Genomic DNA, 17959 nt, shown 5'->3' on the forward strand with positions numbered 1-17959 from the left:
ACCTGCCTCGTGGCCAACATTTGGCCAGGTGCATAGCGCAGGACAATTCCCGCGCGCCACCTGGCCATTTCTTGAAAATATATATATTTTTTTAAAAAAAAAAAAAATTAAATGGGTAGCTTCCAAAGGAAGCTACCCATCGAATACATCTCTCTCACCCTCACTCTTACTGTCTCTCTCTCACCCCCATTCTCTCTCTCCCTCTCCGTCGACGTCACTGGCCAAAGATTTCGACCTCCGCGCGTCCGGCTGTTCCTCCGGCCAGCTCCCTCTCCGTCAAATCACCTCCGGCTAGCTCACTCACTCACTCACTCACTCACTCACTCACTCTCTCTCTCTCTCTCTCTCTCTCTCTCTCTCTCTCTCTCTCTCTCTCTCTCTCTCTCTCTCTCTCTCTCTCTCTCTCTCTCTCTCCAACCCAAACAATTCCGGCCCTTAACTCCGACCGGCGATTTCATCACTCCGGCCATGACCTCTCTCCATACATTATAACAAAGTCTCCCTCTCTCTCGCTCTCTCTCTCTCTACATTTCTCTCTCTCTCTCTCTCTGAACTCCGGCCGGCTCCAAACACTCCAGTGAGCTTCAGGTCCGGACCTCTCTCTCTCTCTCTCTAAATATCTCTCTCTCTCTCTCTCTCTCTCTCTCTGACTTGTGTTTTTTTTTTAGGGTTTTTTTTTGTTTAATTAATTTTTTTTTCTCCACAATGCAGGTACAAAATCCACAACAAATATATACTGCATAAATTGTGAGTAATTTCCCCTTATTTTTGTCATTTATTTTTTCGCTATAATAAATGTGGTACATTTAAATGTATTTGTTTAAAATATGTTCCTAATTGTTTTAATATTTTCGGACAATAAACGTGGATTTAGCAATTAATAATGGACAATTTTTTTTTCCCCATGCAATGCTACTGATTTTGTTGGGTTTGTATATATATATTGTTATGTTGTTTTTCTTAGTTTTTTTGTGGTTTTGCATGTGAAATATGCGTACATTTTTGTAGTCTTTTTTTTGATATATTTTACTGTACTACGAATATGGTTTTGCATGGGAAACCAATGATTACAAATTGACCGTCCACTTTTTACTTCATTATTCGTATTATAAAATTTACAATATCATTTTATCACTTTAAACGTTGGTGTGAGGAGAAGACATATTTTTCCTAAGCATTCAGTACAATTCGCCTTAACAACAAAATTTAAAAAAACAACATAAAATCAATATATGCATTTTACATATGGTCGACATATACAAATTCATAAAACATCCAAATATGAGAAAATGAATTCTAAAAATGGTTCACATATACAAAATCACCTTAAAATAAATTGTGGAATTGTTTAAAATCAAATTTCAACAACCATGCTGTACACTCTATTTCAGCATTTTTTTTCTACAAAAATAATAACATAGTTTAACTATACATTTGTGTTGATATTATCCTTTTTGACAAATTTTTACAAAAATGATTTTCAAACAAACTGGCCCTCGTTTAATAATAAAATGATCGTACCCAACGATTTCAACGAAAATGAACCTCAATAATTATAATCAATAAAACAAAAACATATTTGAATCAAATTTGCCACCGTCTACCATTTACAATAATATATGTTATTGAGCAATTCATAACAAAGGTCTAAGCCCTAAACCCTAAGGAAAAAAAATTAAAAATCCTAAACCCGTAAGAAAAAACAGAAACCCTAACCCTAAACCCTAAAAAAATACAAAAACCCTAAATCTATAAGAAAACAAAAAAAACCATAAACCCTTAAGAAAAACCAAAAACCGTAATCCTAAACCCATATTTAAAAATACAAAAACCCTAAACCCTTCAAAAAATATAAATAAAAAAATTAACTCTAAACCCTGCAAAAAATAAAAATAAAATCAAAAACCTTAAACCCATAAGAAAAAACAAAAATACAAAAACCCTAAACCCTAAAAAAAATACAAACACCCTAAACCTATAACTTAAGAAAAAACAAAAACCCTAACCCCAAATCCTTAATAAAAAAACCTAAACCCTAACCCTAAACCCTTAAAAAAAAACCCCTAAACCTATAAGGGAAAAAAAAAAAAAAAAAAAAAAAAAACACCCTAACCCTAAACCCTAAACACCCAAAAAAAACCAAAAAATCCTAAACCTAAACCCTACAAAAAAAACCCAAAAACTATAAACCCTAAAAAAAAAAACAAAAACCCTAAACCCTTAAAAAACAACAATCAAACACGTAAACCCTTAAGAAAAAACTAAACCCTAACCCTAAACCCTTCAGAAAAAAAAAAAAAAAAAAAAAAAAAAAAAAAAAAAAAACCCTAAATCCTAATTGACGACATAAAAATAATAATAAATTCGAAACCCCTAAACCCGTAAGAGAAAACAACAATCCTAAACCCTAACCCTAACCCTAAACCCTTAAAGAAAGAAAAAAAAAATCCTAACCCAAAACCCTTAAAAAAAAAAAAAAAAAAAAAAAAAAAAAAAAAAAAAAATCCTAACCCTAAACCCTTAAAGAAAGAAACACGTAAACCCTAACTCTAAACCCTTAAAAAAAAAAGAACCCTAAATCCTTCAAAACATATAAGTAAAAAAATAACACCTAAACCCTTAAGAAAAAAATAAAACCCTAACCATAAACCTTAAACCCTAAACCCTTAAAAAAAAAAATTTACAAAAACCATAACCCTAAACCGTAAACCATAAAACCATAATCGCAAAATTGTAACCCAGGTTTTTTATTCTTTTACAAGTTTATACTATAAGAAGTATGATTTTTCTCGGTCTCTTAACCCTATACAAAGAAATACGGACAAGTCTTGGATGTCAGCACGTAGGGGTACGACATAGTATAACGACGGGTGTAGGGCATTTGTGGCATTTGCCGTTAGTAACTGTACGGCCGTCGATGGGAGGTCAACTTCAATCACCTCATCCACATGGGAGAACTGATGAAGGACGAGCCGTACGTGCTTACATCTCAGGTAGATCAAGTATTCTACGTCGAAGATGGAAGGAACCCAAATTGGGTTTGTGCAGTTAGGACCAAATCGCGCAATGTGTACGACGTTGGTCAGGGGGAAGGGAGTAATGAGGCAAGTACAACCTACCATGAGTTTGTACCGCTCATACTAGCCACTGATGACCTACCCGATACGAATGACGAATTCGAGTACGACCGGCCCGACATTGATCCGATCGAAGCTCCCGTGATACAATGACTGATATATTTATTTTTCGTACAATTCTCTTGAACTCAATACAAATTTTTTTTATTTGCATAAATTTTGTTGTATAATTTGCATATTCATTAAAAATATGTAAAATACAAATTTTAATTAATTTGTCTACATTTGTTCGCAGGTATCGATGGACCAGAGACTCTCTCATGCATATCGGGCACCCCGCCCACCCGTGCCCCCCATGACCACGCCCATAGATTCGACAGAATTATATACTGCGGCGTGGCCACACCACCCAGGTGCCGCTTATAGACCATTGTTGCCGAGTACCGTGGCCGTGCCCACGTCAGATCACGGGCAGACTAGCACAGCTGGATGTTGCAGTTCTCCATTGTCGGAGCTCCCGACATTATCTCAGATAGTGTTCACCCCACCGGGTAACGTGGCTCGATGGTAGGTGCGAGAGGGGATGGGGCCACAAGGTTATGCGCCGTACTTTCCGTATACATATACTGGACCTATGACATGTAACCCTGATAGTGAGACGCAGGATGATAGATTTTCTCTGTCATAGACCGGGGAGATGCAGATGTCGGCTGTGGGGTTGGGACATGTGCCAGCACAGGAAGCGATGCAGAGCCAAATTATGGGGTTGAGACAGATGCCAGCAGCGACAGCGAGTCAGGTCACGGGGCCTAGAGAGAGCCAGATGCCTTTATCTAGTGAGAGCCAGGTGCCACTTTCCGATGAGAGTCAGATGCTAGATCTAGGGGGAGCCAGAGTACCCATGAGGAGGACGTTGCGATGTTGGGTACCGATCAGTTGGTCCCCGATAGCCCCCAGGATATGCTTTCAGATGATGATCAACAGCCTCCACTAGCAGGAAGGGTTGGCGAGGAGGTCACAGGCGACCCAGCACATAGAAATTGAGCAGATTCGGTTGATGGGTAAGTACATATTTAGACATCCTTAAAACTCATATTATGTTACCAAAAATAAATATTAAGTTTGAATGAAAAATAAATTTTATGCACAATTTGTTGATATAATTATGTTTTTTAGTGTTAACCAATTAAATGTTGTATATTTTTTTCATTAGGGTACAATCCAGACGGAACCATATATTATGAGGTGATTAGAGACCCAGAGAGAAACTGGGTGCTCCCGAGGGGGAAGAAGGTTGTGTTGCAGTACAATGCTGCTCTACAACCTGTTGGACGAGCCTGTAACCGTTTTAGGCGGGCTGAGGGAAGGCTTATCAGGAACGGGTCCTACATACATATGCGGGACGAATGGGCGAGGGTAGATAAGCAGATTAAGCAGGCAATGTGGGACGCGCTGATGGTATGTTTTAAAAATCTAATTTATTTATTTATTTGAATTAAACTTAAAATTAAGTTTTTCTTGAAGTATTTAAACCTATAATGCTTAAATTGAATGTGCAGGAGGAGTTCTATCTACCTGTATCAATAGACAAGCGCAAGGCACAACAGGAAGCGTGGAATGATATAGGTCGGAAGCACCGCTCATGGAAGTCGAGGTTCAAAACCAAGCTAAATATCCAAGACGGTGACACTCCCGAGATTATCCGTGCAAGAGTGCCGGACAATTTTTTTGCGAAGTATGACGCAGCAGATGTAGAGTTCCTGCTGAGCGATTGGTGCACTGTGCATAAAGGGGTATGTAGGCTTTTAATTGTATGACAAAAAAATGTTGTGGTTTTTTAATAACAATTCATTTAATTTTATTACTACTTTAAGTGTGTCAATGCAAACATTTTTATTTCCATGTTCAATGCGTAGGCGACCTCTGAACGGATGAAGAGGCTGCGGGAGCAGAATGACCTTCCCCATTGTACGGGATCCAAAAGTTATGCCAGATTTAATCACGAGGAGGTGTAAAAATATATGTTTATGCTTTTAATATTTGTTGGTAATTGTATTTCTTTTTCTTTACACTATTTTATCGCTCTCTGTTTGTTATATATTTCAACTGGATGACGACAGACATGTACATCTAGCACGCCCCCCACTCGCACCGCGTCGTTCGTGAAGACCCACACAAGGAAGGACGGCACTTACTTGAATGAACGTACACGGGTCCTATACGTATGCTACTGATCTAATTTACTAATATTTTTAAATTATGTGTGATATGTCATTATTCAGTATATGAGTTTTTCATGTTGACGACGTACAGGAGAGGATGACGCAGAGTTCATCCAGTGCTCCAGCCGCCATGCAAAGCGTCTCATCAGACACGGTGCGTTGGGCACCGAACGACGCGTACGAACAGGCGGTTAGGAGGCCTGAGTACGCGGGGAGGGTTCGGCAGGTTGGGCCGAATGTTACACCTGTTTGGGGGACATGTTTCTCATACAGGCCTCGCTCACAGGGGGGACCATCTGAGGGCACGTCTCGGGATTGGGCCGAACACGCCCAGAAGATGGAAGAAATCCAAGCGAAGTTACGGGCTGAGCGAGAGAGGAATGACGCGTTGGAGCAGCGCATGCAACAGTTCGACGCTATGGAGCAGCACATGCGATAGTTCGAGTCTTCATGTCCTCCATGGGAGTATCACAACCATGTCTTGGTGCTCAGTCTTCACCTGCACACGTAGGTAGTACGTCGTCTGTTAGTAGTGCATCTGCAGGTATGATTTATATTGTGTATAGGACAAAATTAATTTCAATTTGTTTTCATTACCCCTTTAATTTTGCAAGTAATATTATATACTTTAATTGTCTATATTATTTGCAGGTAATTCGACAACGGTTGGTACGTTGTCGCCTGTTGGACGACGGCTGAGCCAGCACTCCCCTGTCGCTACACCTTCGCCCGCTACACCATCCCTTGCGCAGCAATCGCCGGTTGGCGATAACACGCCTGGGACGGTACCTCGTGCTTCGCAGGGACGCCTTTCAGATTTGTAGATATTTTGTGTAATTATTTTTTGTTTGTAAAGATTTGCATATTTAACAAATACGTTATTAATTATTGGTTTGTATAATTTGATTTTGTTTTATTTTTGGGTAAAATAAATATTGCGTTATTTGTGGTCGGAAATAAGAAATTTTTTAAAAAAAATAAAAAATTAATTAATTAATTAACCCAAACAAATTTAAAAAGACAATAATCAAAACTAAATTAAAAAAAAATTTCAAATTATATTTTTTTATTTAATTATTTAATTGTATTTTTAATTTAAATTAAAAATATAATTAAAGAATTAAATTAAAAAATATAATTAAATTAAAAAATACAATTTGAATTTTTTTTAAAAAAAAAAACATAAAATAGACACGTGTATTTTAATACACGTGTCCAGTTAGACACGAGTATTGGAATACACGTGTCCAACTGTTTGACACGTGTATTTAATACATGTGTCTAACTGTCAGACACGTGTATTTCAATACACGTGTCGAATCAGACACGTGTATTTCAATACACGTGTCAAAATGCACAGTTAGTGACATCCACATCTGACACGCGTCGCACGCGTGGCGAAGCACGCGTGGCAACCTGTTTGACACGTGTACAGTGTCCGTACACGTGTCAAAATGCATGTGGCAAATTTCATGTATTTTTGTAGTGATTACTGCCATTAACATCACCACCACTTTGCTTATAATGTTTATTAAAATGATGACGATAACAAAGAAAATAAAAGAATAGAAAAAATTCAAAGTTCCAAAGCAAGTAAAAGATCATGAACAATACCAAGGAGAAGAAAAGATCTCACAAAGATTTCTGTAGGCTGCCATCACCTTTTGATCCAAAAAGATATAATAAGACAAAAACCAACCATTATTTTTTTTAGGGAAAATATCATTTTAGCCTTCCAAATTACCAACCGTTTTGCGTTTAGCCCCACAAACTGCCAACACTCTGACTCCGATCCCCCAAACTACCAAAACATTTGAAAAATCCCCCATTTGACGAAATATCCCCATATTACCCCTGCCACGAGTCACTTTTCAATTAAAAAAAAAACTAGGGGTAATTACCTTTTCCCCCCATGAACTACCAAAAAATGCGCGATGCCCCCATGAACTACCAACTCGACCAAAATAGAGCATTCAACTACCAAAGACAACCATTTTCCCCTCCTTCCGTCAGTCAAAGGGGTTAAGACAAACGGTCAACAGGTCACGTGACCGTCACACGCCGTTTTACCCAAATTTTCTTTCTCTTTTCCCCCCATGAACTACCACCATCTTCCAACATGCCCCCATGTAAAACGGTACATGATCCATTGACTGTTTCTTTTAACCCCTCTAACTGAAGGAAGGGGGGAAAATGGTTGTCTTTGGTAGTTGAATTCCCTATTTTGGTCTAGTTGGTAGTTCATGGGGGCATCGCGCATTTTCTGGTAGTTCATGGGAGAAAAAAAGTAATTACCCCAAAAAACTAAAAAAACTAAAATTTTATTTTAATTTTAATTTTTAATTTTTTTAAAAAAATAGGAAATATAGTGTTTTGGGGTGGCTCGCAGGTGGTTGGTGCCACCTCTGCGGGCCACCCAGGCCCCTGGGGGTGGCCGCGCGCCACCTCCCGACCCCCTAGGAGTAGCTTTCAGGCCACCCCGAAATCCATTTGGGGTGGCTCGCAGGCACCCCATTTTCCTTTTTATTTTTTGAAAAAAAAAATTAATTTTTTTTTAGTTTACTTTTTTAATTTTTTTTAGTTTTTAGTTTTATATATATATATATATTAATTGAAAAATGACACGTGGCAAGGGTAATATGAAGATATTTCACCAAACAGAGCATTTTTCAAAGGTTTTGGTAGTTTGAGGGACCAGAGTCGGAGTGTTGGCAGTTTGTTGGGCTAGACACAAAACGGGTGGTAATTTAGAGGGCTAAACTGTAATTTTTTCATTTTTTATATATATAAATATCAATGATTCATGCGGAAGCAAAGTTTGAAGAGGTAAATTTTAGCCCAGGAAACATCTTTACTCTAAAGCCCCATCAAAATGTGTATCCACCAAATTCCTTGACTACAGCTAGTGTTAGAATATATGAAAAATATACTACATTTTTTGAATTGGTTGATATTGTAATATTCTCTATTTATGGGTAAAGTGTAATCAAATTGATTACCATATTAGTAGTTACTCTAAACCCTATAAATAGAGACATTTGTATTGTAGACAATCAAGTTAATGAGCATAATGTAACTCTTTGGACTTTATTCTGTGAAAGTAGGCCATAGACCGAATCACGTAAAATCTCTTTCTCCTTTCTCTATCTTACTTTCGCTATTATTCCGCTTTTATTCTATTTTAGATTTATACACAAATCTCAACATGGCATTAGAGCCATCTTTCCTTTAGCCACACTTCCATCCGTCGTCAAGAGTTACTGTCTTTGAAACTCCGCCCTTCCAAACTCCATCCCTCCAAAGTCGGCCAATCACCTTGCTGGCAGCGTCAATCGATAGATCTGAAGCAAATGGTTCCATCGCCGCCAATATCACTGTCATCATTCATATCATGCGCCTCCACCCGCCGCCCAAAGATTTGGCCCATTCAGCCATGTGCCACCACAGTCCTCCAACCACTTCGACAGTCACGCTATCAAATAGATCTGCCGCCGATCTTTCTAGCCATACCCAGAAAATCGCCTTCCAACCAAGCACGCCCCACCAGAAGACTCTGCACGTCTCTCACGCATTCCACACGCCGCCACCAGCTACCACGCGCCACTTCTGTCAGTTATCTTCCGCTGTGAAGACCAGATCCGGGATCAGAATCCACCGTTCTACCTAATCGCCTTTGCCACGCGCCTCTTGTCATTGCGACGCACCTCCACGCACTGCCTCTATTGGTTGCACCTATCCTCCAAGCACCAAGGCTCACCTGTGCAACCTCCATACGCCACATTGGATCCTTGCCCGCAATTCCACTACACCTGTGCTACACCAGATCACAGCGCGCGATTCAACCTTTGATTGCGCCACACCGGATCGCAGCTCTGAGGGCTCACAAGCTTATAGTGCTTCTGCATGCACCAGATCCGAACCCATCTAGAGGTAAAAAATTAAAAATTATTAAAAAAAAAAAATTCTTCTTTCGGCTCGCAGTCTGCCCGCAATTAGTTCTAGGCCCACAGCGCCAACCAATAGATCTTTTTCTTTTGGCCCACAGTCTGCCTGTAGTCGGTTCTAGGCCCACATTGCCTACTGATCGCCGCCTAATTAGGCACATCTTTTTTTTGGCTCGCAGTCAGCCCGCAATCGGTTCTAGGCCCATAGCGCCTACCGATTGCCACCTAAATTACGCGCATCTTTCTTCTTCTTTTTTTTCCTTTTGGCCCACAGTCAGCTCGTAGTCAGTTCTAGGCCCACAACACGTACCGATCGCCGTATAATCAGGCGCACCTTTTTCTTTTATGTTTATTCATGGCCCACAGTATGCCTTTTTTTTAATATTTTTTAAAAAATAAATAAATAAATAAAAAGTAGAAGAAGAAGAAGAATAAGCAATTTTCAGTTTCAAGCCAAGTCAGTGCTCGTTAGTTTTCACCACTAGCTGTGACTTGCCGCTCCGCCAGCCTCTTGCCTCCTCCGGCAACATCCGTCAGTCTTCACCTCCGGCCTCCAGTTTCTATTTTCAAACTCAAGCTTCTAGAATTTTCCACCTTGAGCGAAAAATATATTATATTTTCTGTATATTCCATAATTGGTTGATAATATAATATTCTATATTTATTGGTAAATTGTAATCAAATCATGGAGATTTGATTACCATATTAGTATTTACTCTAAACCCTATAAATAGGGACCTTTGTATTATAGACAATCAAGTTAATGAGTACAATGTAGCTCTTTGGGCTTTATTCTGTGGACGTAAGTCATAGGCCGAATCACGTAAATTTTTTATCTTATTTCTCTCTCTTACTTCCGCTATTATTCCATTTTTATTCTATTTTAATTTTATATACAAATCTCAACAACTAGAAAGGAAGAAAACAAAATTGCAGCTACTCCTTGTCCTCATGCAAGTGTAAATGATACGGTATTATGATGAGGAATTTGGCAAAAGTATGTTGAAACCAAAACAAGATAGTGAAAAGACAGCACTTGCAACGCCTAGAAACTTTATTTGGGTGGCATAAGAGCATTTGTATCGACGACTCCAAATTTTTTTAAAATTTTAGTTTAAAAATTTACTTTTTTTATTTTATTTATCACTTTTAAAAAGTTTTCTATATTAAACTTTCTAAATATTTTTCTATTTTAAAAATATTATTTTTTTTATTACTTTTCACACCAGCCACTTTAACAACCCTTCCCTCTTTATCTCGTGAGGTGATACATTGCAGTCCCTTTTTAATAAAAAAAAAAAATTAAAAAGTGTTTTTTAATGTCACATTAAAGGATTTTTTTAATTATATTTTATTTTTAAATTAAAAAGAGACTGTTAAAGAACGGTTCCATCCCAGAAAATTATTTTCCTTTATCTCATTCCCAATTCACTCCATCGCGAACAAACTCATCTCTCTCTCAGAAACCAAACAGAAAAGGGAAATTACACTTTTCCCCCCTGATGTATCCATCCATTGGCAATTTGACGCCCAATGTTTAATTTTTAGTAGATGACCCCCCTGAAGTTGTATCCGTGTGTCACCGTGGACCTTCCGTCCACATGCCCGTCATTTTAGACAAAAATCGTGTCACGTGCAGTGCACAGTCACATTTAACTCAGTTTCCATCCCCAAATTGCCCCCGACATCATCTAACCCACTCAACCTGCATATCACTTATATTGTCGACCATTGTGGGGACCTTTTGGCTTATTTTTTGTCTTCTCCCACACCGAAACAAACCGTAGGAGCTGGAGAAATTAGGTTTCGAAGTCCTGCTATTGCCGATAATGCAACCGTCGGGACCGTTGGCGACTGCTACCTCAGAGACGGATTCTTCAAGGAGTTGGGCAACATCTGCAGTAAAGCCACTCTGTTATTGCGAGCTTCCGACTTGTGTGTTAACCTCCTACACCGAAAAAAAAATTTGGTAGAAGGCTTCTAAAATGCGAGAATTACAAGGTAGAAGTCAAAAACTCTCATTAACTGTAAATTTATTTTATGGGTATGTTGCAGATTTTCATTATTTTGAAAATTAGGGTTTAGGTTGTGCCCATTGTTAAAGTGGGCAGTGTTCATGACTTTTGGATTTGGAAAATTATTTTGCATTTATGGGTTTGCTTAATTTTGGAACAATGTAAAGCAATTCTTTCATGAGTTTTTGTCTAAAGGAAACAAAAATTGAAATACACACACAAGGTGTATGATGAAATGCCTCAACCAATCTACCGAATTATGGGAGGCTTGATGGAGATTCTTGGGAAATACTAAGTGGTTAATGCATTGTTCCTCACTGTTTTGTCAATGCAGGTATGAGTTTTTGCATGAAATTGTGATTGTTAATGCATAAGAATAGAGATGATTGAAAATGTAGTTTCTTAGTAGTTGTATGTGTTTATAATGTAGTTTATTAAAATGGTCCTAACATTTTCAGTGCAGTTTTGTTTAACATTTTAAGTGTAGTTTTGTCCTAATTTATAGGTACATTTGGTGTGGTTGTTTGTTTTTAGGGTTGAGGGAATATTCTTATTTTATTTACTGTTTTTTTTTTGTGGGGGGTTTTGTAGATAAATCGGGCATGTAGTTTTTGGGAATGGATTGATCTTAAAATGTGTCAATATGGAGAGAGGGTAGTAGGTCGTTTGCTGGAATGGCATGTAAGTTTGATTCAAGAAGTCGACCGTTGTCGTACAATGGTTGAAACCGAAGTTGCAAAGTTGAAGGAGAAGATGGAGAGTGAAGCAGCTGAACAATGTCGTATAATGGTTGAAACTGAAGTTGCAAAGGCGGAGGCGAAGATGGAGATTGAAAATGCCGCCCTTCGAAAAGAAATCGAGATTGGGCAAATGAATTATCAAGCAATGAAGAATAATTATAAGACAATAATTCTATGTACATGAATATTGATTGTTGTGAATTTTAATTGTACTCGTAAGTGCACGAATCGTTTGCAATAAAGGGTTTTGCAAGTGCGAGGTCGATCCCACAGGGAACTGTGTTCTTGAAAACAAATTTATGACTAAATGAATTAAATCTTAACCTAGTTCCAAAAAAACGTTTGATTTTTTATAAAAAGAAAAACAACATAAAGTAAATAAAGTAAAATAAAACAAAAGAAAAGGTACTAAGGTTTTGGAATCCACACCCACCAAATCATAGCAACATATTTTCATGTTCATCAATACACATCCGAAGTTCTCACCATACAACTCTTATGTATGTTCTACTATGCTTAAAAAAATCATTAAATCATTCAATGAATCCGTTCTTTACACAAATCACAAAAGATATCTGGTTTAAACCAAATCATCAAATGTATCCGTAGAACGAAACACAATGAATATCCAACGTTTTGATAAATAAAAACCGAAGCAATCAATTATGTGAAATTATCTCAAATCATCAAATGTATCCTTGAAGTACAAAAGATATCCAAGAATCATCTCACAAATTGAAAAGAAGTAAAACATTTAAAAAATTAAACCAAATAAAATCGGATAGTATAAACTTACATGAAAATATTGTTTCTCTTCAATGGTGAGGCTTCATCCTCAACCTTAGTTGAAAAATTAGCTACACATGGCTATGAAAAATAAATCCTAAACTAAAGAAAAAACTAAACTAAAAAGAAAAGAATATATTTGGTCTCTAGCTTCTTCCCTTTTTATCTTGAGGCTTAGAGGTCTATTTATAGGGAGAAAACAAATCCTAGAAGCCCTAAAATTTCTAGAAAAATCGGAGGTTAGTCTTCTAGTTTGAGTAGGAAACTCAAAACACAATCCAAGAAGGAAAAGGACTCCAAATTCGTCCAGATTTGCAGCCTTTTATTGCAGGGCACTTTTGGCATAGCATAAATCCGAATTAGGAAAATCCTATTTCATAAGGATTTGTAGAAAATTGATTTAGCTTTCCAACACCACTTGATTCACCTTAATCGAATACTTGAGCTGAAAGTTATGGCTAAAATACTATAACATGTGCAGAATCTGAATTCTAATCCGATTTTGACTCCAATTAGAGAAATTCCGATTTAGTCCTCTCCTTGATTTAGTTAAACATAACCACATCATCTAGGTCTTCTCAAAGTGTGCTTTCTTTCACCATAAAGCTATTGTTTTCTCTCAATGACCTGCAAAATACTAAAATACCAAAACTAACCAAAAACATTAGAAAATAACAAAACTAAAGGTTTAATAAATACAAATTAAGGGGTCCACATATGCAATATTTGGCACTCATCATTGATTGTGGCGTACCTTTTTATGGCAGGATCAACTTCAAAGGGTGTGTTTGAAGTTGGACGTGGTCGTATGTTGTTACCTTGAAGACAATGGCCTTTTGTTTTGTAATGTAGGCCTTTTTGATGTAATGTAGGCCATGTTATGTTGTAATTGAGGCCCCATTTTTATGTTGTAATGTAAGCCATTTTTTGTATGTGTATAGGGTTGATCTTTTGGACACAATTTTGTAACCTAAACATGAAGGGATGTATGTAATTTGGTAGTTGGTTATTTTCTCTATGTGTATAAAGTTGATCTTTTGGTTATTTTCAACTTAAAATTTTGGATAGATTGGAGGGTAATCCAACCTAATATAAGATATGAGTTATGAGTTATAGTTTGGTAAATTTGCACCTATTTTACACATCATTTACCAAATGACAACGTTTATTAGCTATGGTTTGTTATCAACTTATCATACTTTCCCATTCTCAGGACACAAGCTAGGTTTAGTCTCATGCCCAGTGGCCATTGCCATGATATTTTGATCATATATAAGGGAAAAGATTCGAAAGCAAAACACATAGAAAAGGGTTAAAAAATCTTGCATTTACCATGCAACCCTACCTCCAAACACATAATTACATTGAATATTTCATTGTCCAAAAAAAACCATGCATTTACCAAGCAACCCTACCTCCAAACACATAATGTAGTTTTTCCCTTGTAACCCTACATATTTCATTGTCTAAAAAATCCTGCATTTACCATGTAACCCGACCCCCAAACACATTGTCCAAAATAAAACATTACACCAAAAAAAGAAAAATAAATAGAGCTAATCAATGCTTCCACTCTGGCCTTTTCTTCATCATCTTTGAGTCCATGATCTATATCCCTTTCTCAATTGAATGCACCATTCTTTTACCGTTCGCTTTCTCCTTGGCAACCGTTGACGATTTCACAGCTGGGGTTGTTGGGTTTTTACCATACACTTTCCCTCCGCATCCATCTGTTGTTCTTTCGGTAAGGTCAATCCAAACTGGTGGTTTGGGATATATTGGAACTTTCAGTCTGCCTGACAACCTCCTGGGTGGTGGTGGTGGTCTAGGTCCAGGTGCAGGAGGTGCTTGGCAGTGTCAATTCCATAGTATTTCCCTACCATCGGTTTAGTGTCAATTGGAAAGATAAATACTCAAAAGACTGCTACATGTGAAGTTATAAAAACACAAAAATAAAGTAAAGTAGCAGATAAATACCACATCTCTTTGCACAGATGTAGAAGGTGGTGCAATGGGTTGTTGTGTCAATTCCATAGCATTTCCCTGCCATAAGTTTAGTGCCAGTTGGAATGTTAAATACTCAAATGTACTGCTACATGTGAATTTATAAAAACACTGAAACAAAGTAAAGTAGAAAATAAATACTACATCTCTTTGCATAGATAAAGAAGGTGGTGCAGTGGGTTGCTGTGTATTCCTACTACAGCCAGGTGTTGAAACACCTGTACTTACACATTTCCTTGCACTTGTCTAATAAACACAAACAAATAGGATTAATCAATATTATGCAAGTATGCAATATATTACTCAAAAGTGGGACTGTATGCTTACTCTTTTGTTATGTGGTTGTGATCCTCCCCTTCTACTGTTCTTCACTGGATTTGTGCCTCCCCTGATACTATTGTTGCATCCTTCACTCTGTGTCTGAACCCCACCATGACAAAGAAAAAAAAAATGTCAAAGGTAAGTAATCCAAACCATGTAAGCATCAACAACAATAATAATACGATTGGGTAGTAAACTCACACTGGCTAAGGGTGGAGTAGGCAACTCAACCTCTGTCACGAACTGCCTATCATTTGATGCCAACTGCTTCTTCTTTGGACAAGTCCTGCTATTGTGGCCCAACATTTTGCAATAACCACATTTACCCTTCAATCCAAACTTTCTCATCCTATGAGGATTCTTGGGATCTCCTAACTCATCAGGAGCTCTTGTCCTAGCCTTTCGAGGTCTGTCTGGGGTCACTCGTAATCTAGGCAGTTCCAAAACACAGTGGTTGGTTCAAATCCACCGTTCCTCACTAGGAACTGGATATATAATGGGAGCATACGCCTTCTTGTACATCTCAATGCTATAACAGTGATCCACATAATCCTTCAATTTGTGTCCATGGAAGGTAATTGCAGAATGTGCATGTGCACATGGGATCCTTGTCATCTCCCACTTCCTGCACCCACATGTCCTCTTCCTCAAATCCACGACATACGTTCTACGTCCCTGCTCTACTTCAAAGAGGTCATCACCAACATAACGGGAAAGACAATTTGTTGCCTCTTCCCCAACCGTCTCAAGCTTGTCAACAATTCTAGGGCATAACTTGCCCTTCAAAGTTTTAATGCCATATCTTTTTAGTTGGTACCTTCTTCGGAGTTGCTTCCTAATCATCTCCAACATTGTCAGAATCGGCTTGTCACGAGCCTTGAGGATATATGAGTTGAAACACTCAGAGATGTTGTTGACAAGAAGGTTGCACTTTGGATAGTCACTGAACCACGATCTTGACCATCCACTGGGGTCAATACTCTCTAGATACTCGAAGGCCACAAGATTCAACTTCTTAATCTCTTCCATGTGATATCTGAACTCAATATCAGTGTAAGCTGATGCTGCAGCCCACAATAATTCCTTCAGTGCCACCCCCTTAAACCCTTTATCCCAAAAATTGGCATATAAATGCCTTACACATATTCGGTGGTCTGCCGTAGGTATAACATCATCAAAGTTTAGAATAAGACCCTGCATCATTCCAACGTAAAATTATGTAAGTAATAAAATGTAAAATTATTTAAAATTCTAAAAAAAAAAAAAAAAAGTTATGTAAGTAATAAAGCTAACCTTCTGCTGATCAGAAATGAAAGTAGGCTTAACGTGCCTCGCATGGGACCCAAGGTCTGAAACTAGGCACTCCAAGAACCAAGTCCAGCTCTCTTTTATCTCAGCTTCCACAACGGCAATTGCAATAGGGTACATGTTGTTGTTGGCATTTCTGCCAACTGCAACTAGTAGCATTGCCTTGTAGGGACCCTTCAAAAAGCACTCATCCAGGTCGATAACAGGCCTACAACCCTCCAAGAACCCTTGCTTCATGGCAGCAAGGGACATATAAAGTCTTTGGAACATAAGTTCCAAGGCAAAGGTAGGTCTCTTCTTAGTTTGTAATTGGTCATATTCTGTTGAACGAAATCACTTCTTTGTAAAGATGTTTTTTAATAAGGATTCCGCTATTCAGAAGTGTTTCCAGAAGATTTTGCACAGTTTGCAAGTCAGGAAATTCGGTTCCCTACCAACCTTCCGGACGACGTAGATTCCCGTCTGGACCTTCCTTTGTGTCGAGAAGCTTCGAACTGCTCTAGCTTGCATCCGTCTGGATGATTCAGCAGCCTGTCCGGACGACTCTCTGTGTTCGATCAAGCTTCAGGATTTATTTCCAAAACACAGATATGGGAAGATCGTTGCAACCGTCTGGACGACATGGATTCCCGTCCAGACACGCTCATCCATAAGGCAAGTATCTCAATTCAAATCCAGACGACAGTCAGCATGGTTCGGAAGCGCGAGCATCAGATATGGAAATTGCGTGCATCAAATCAGCCGTCCGGACGACCATCCTCCCGGTCCGGATGCGCGAAGCCTCTGTATGGAAATTACTTGCAGTGAACGTGCGACCATCCTAACGACAGGGCAACACCGTCCGGATGCAGCTCTCAAACAGGAAAGATTTTCAGCGAAATTTTCAGAATTTCGGTCGAACAGTTGTCCGTCCAGACGGCCTATGACCACCTTCCGGACGGCGCTCAGTTTTATCAAGCCAGACGCTCATTTGAACTGTCAGCCTATAAATAGAGGCCCCTAGGCTTGAGAACTACAAGAATTCGGTATTGAATTTCACTAGTGCTTAGAGAGAAATATTGTGAGTCTATTGAACTGAGTTGATCTCTCTGAAGCCGTTGCTGTGTGTGCTGTTGCTGCGCTTAATCTAAAGTCTATCTTAGGGGTTAGGCCTAAGGTAAAGGATTCCATTGAAGACCCTTTTAGGTAGGAGACCTGGTTGGGAGGCGTTCGTGTTGGGTTAAACGTTAGAGAGCAAGGTACGACCACTGCATTAGGGGTATGTGAGTGTTACTACTTTGTATCTAGTCTTGTCTTCTGAATAGTGGATATCCTGGGTTTGGCTGCTCCGGAGTGGTTTTTCTCATCTTGAGTTTCCACTTCGTTAACAAAAATCTTGTGTTATTTTATTTCTGCATTATTTTGTTAACACATTGTGCACACACTCACTTGTTTTATATTAGAAGTCAATTTTCATTTTTCAATTCGTATTAGAGCTTGGTACACTCTGTTGAGATTTATTTCTTGAGTGATATTTCTTTTGACTTCTAACTATTAATATGT

The 17959-nt window shown here is 38.4% G+C and overlaps 1 protein-coding gene across 1 annotated transcript; it reads right to left on the reverse strand.

The window, feature by feature from the left end:
• Window positions 1-14534: 14534 nt before the first annotated feature.
• On the reverse strand, window positions 14535-16669 carry LOC133873328 (uncharacterized). The gene is made up of 7 exons (XM_062311048.1): window positions 16403-16669; window positions 15618-16303; window positions 15311-15539; window positions 15116-15208; window positions 14933-15034; window positions 14762-14827; window positions 14535-14609 (listed from the first exon to the last, which is right to left on the reverse strand). Exons 1-7 carry the CDS (start codon window positions 16667-16669, stop codon window positions 14535-14537), a joined length of 1518 nt encoding a protein of 505 aa, XP_062167032.1.
• Between the last annotated feature and the right edge of the window lie 1290 nt (window positions 16670-17959).

Source organism: Alnus glutinosa, chromosome 7 (genome assembly GCF_958979055.1).
Source record: "Alnus glutinosa chromosome 7, dhAlnGlut1.1, whole genome shotgun sequence".
NCBI classification, from domain to species: domain Eukaryota; kingdom Viridiplantae; phylum Streptophyta; class Magnoliopsida; order Fagales; family Betulaceae; genus Alnus; species Alnus glutinosa.

What these genes read in the sequence shown, in the direction of transcription:
- LOC133873328 (XM_062311048.1), bottom strand. Translation starts at nt 16,669, where the DNA reads ATGTCCCTTGCTGCCATGAAGCAAGGGTTCTTGGAGGGTTGTAGGCCT. An exon ending in CTTTATCTATGCAAAGAGAT is followed by an intron (nt 14,828 to 14,932) that starts GTAGTATTTATT and finishes AACTTATGGCAG; the next exon opens with GGAAATGCTATGGAATTGAC. An exon ending in CATCTGTGCAAAGAGATGTG is followed by an intron (nt 14,610 to 14,761) that starts GTATTTATCTGC and finishes ACCTGGACCTAG; the next exon opens with ACCACCACCACCACCCAGGA.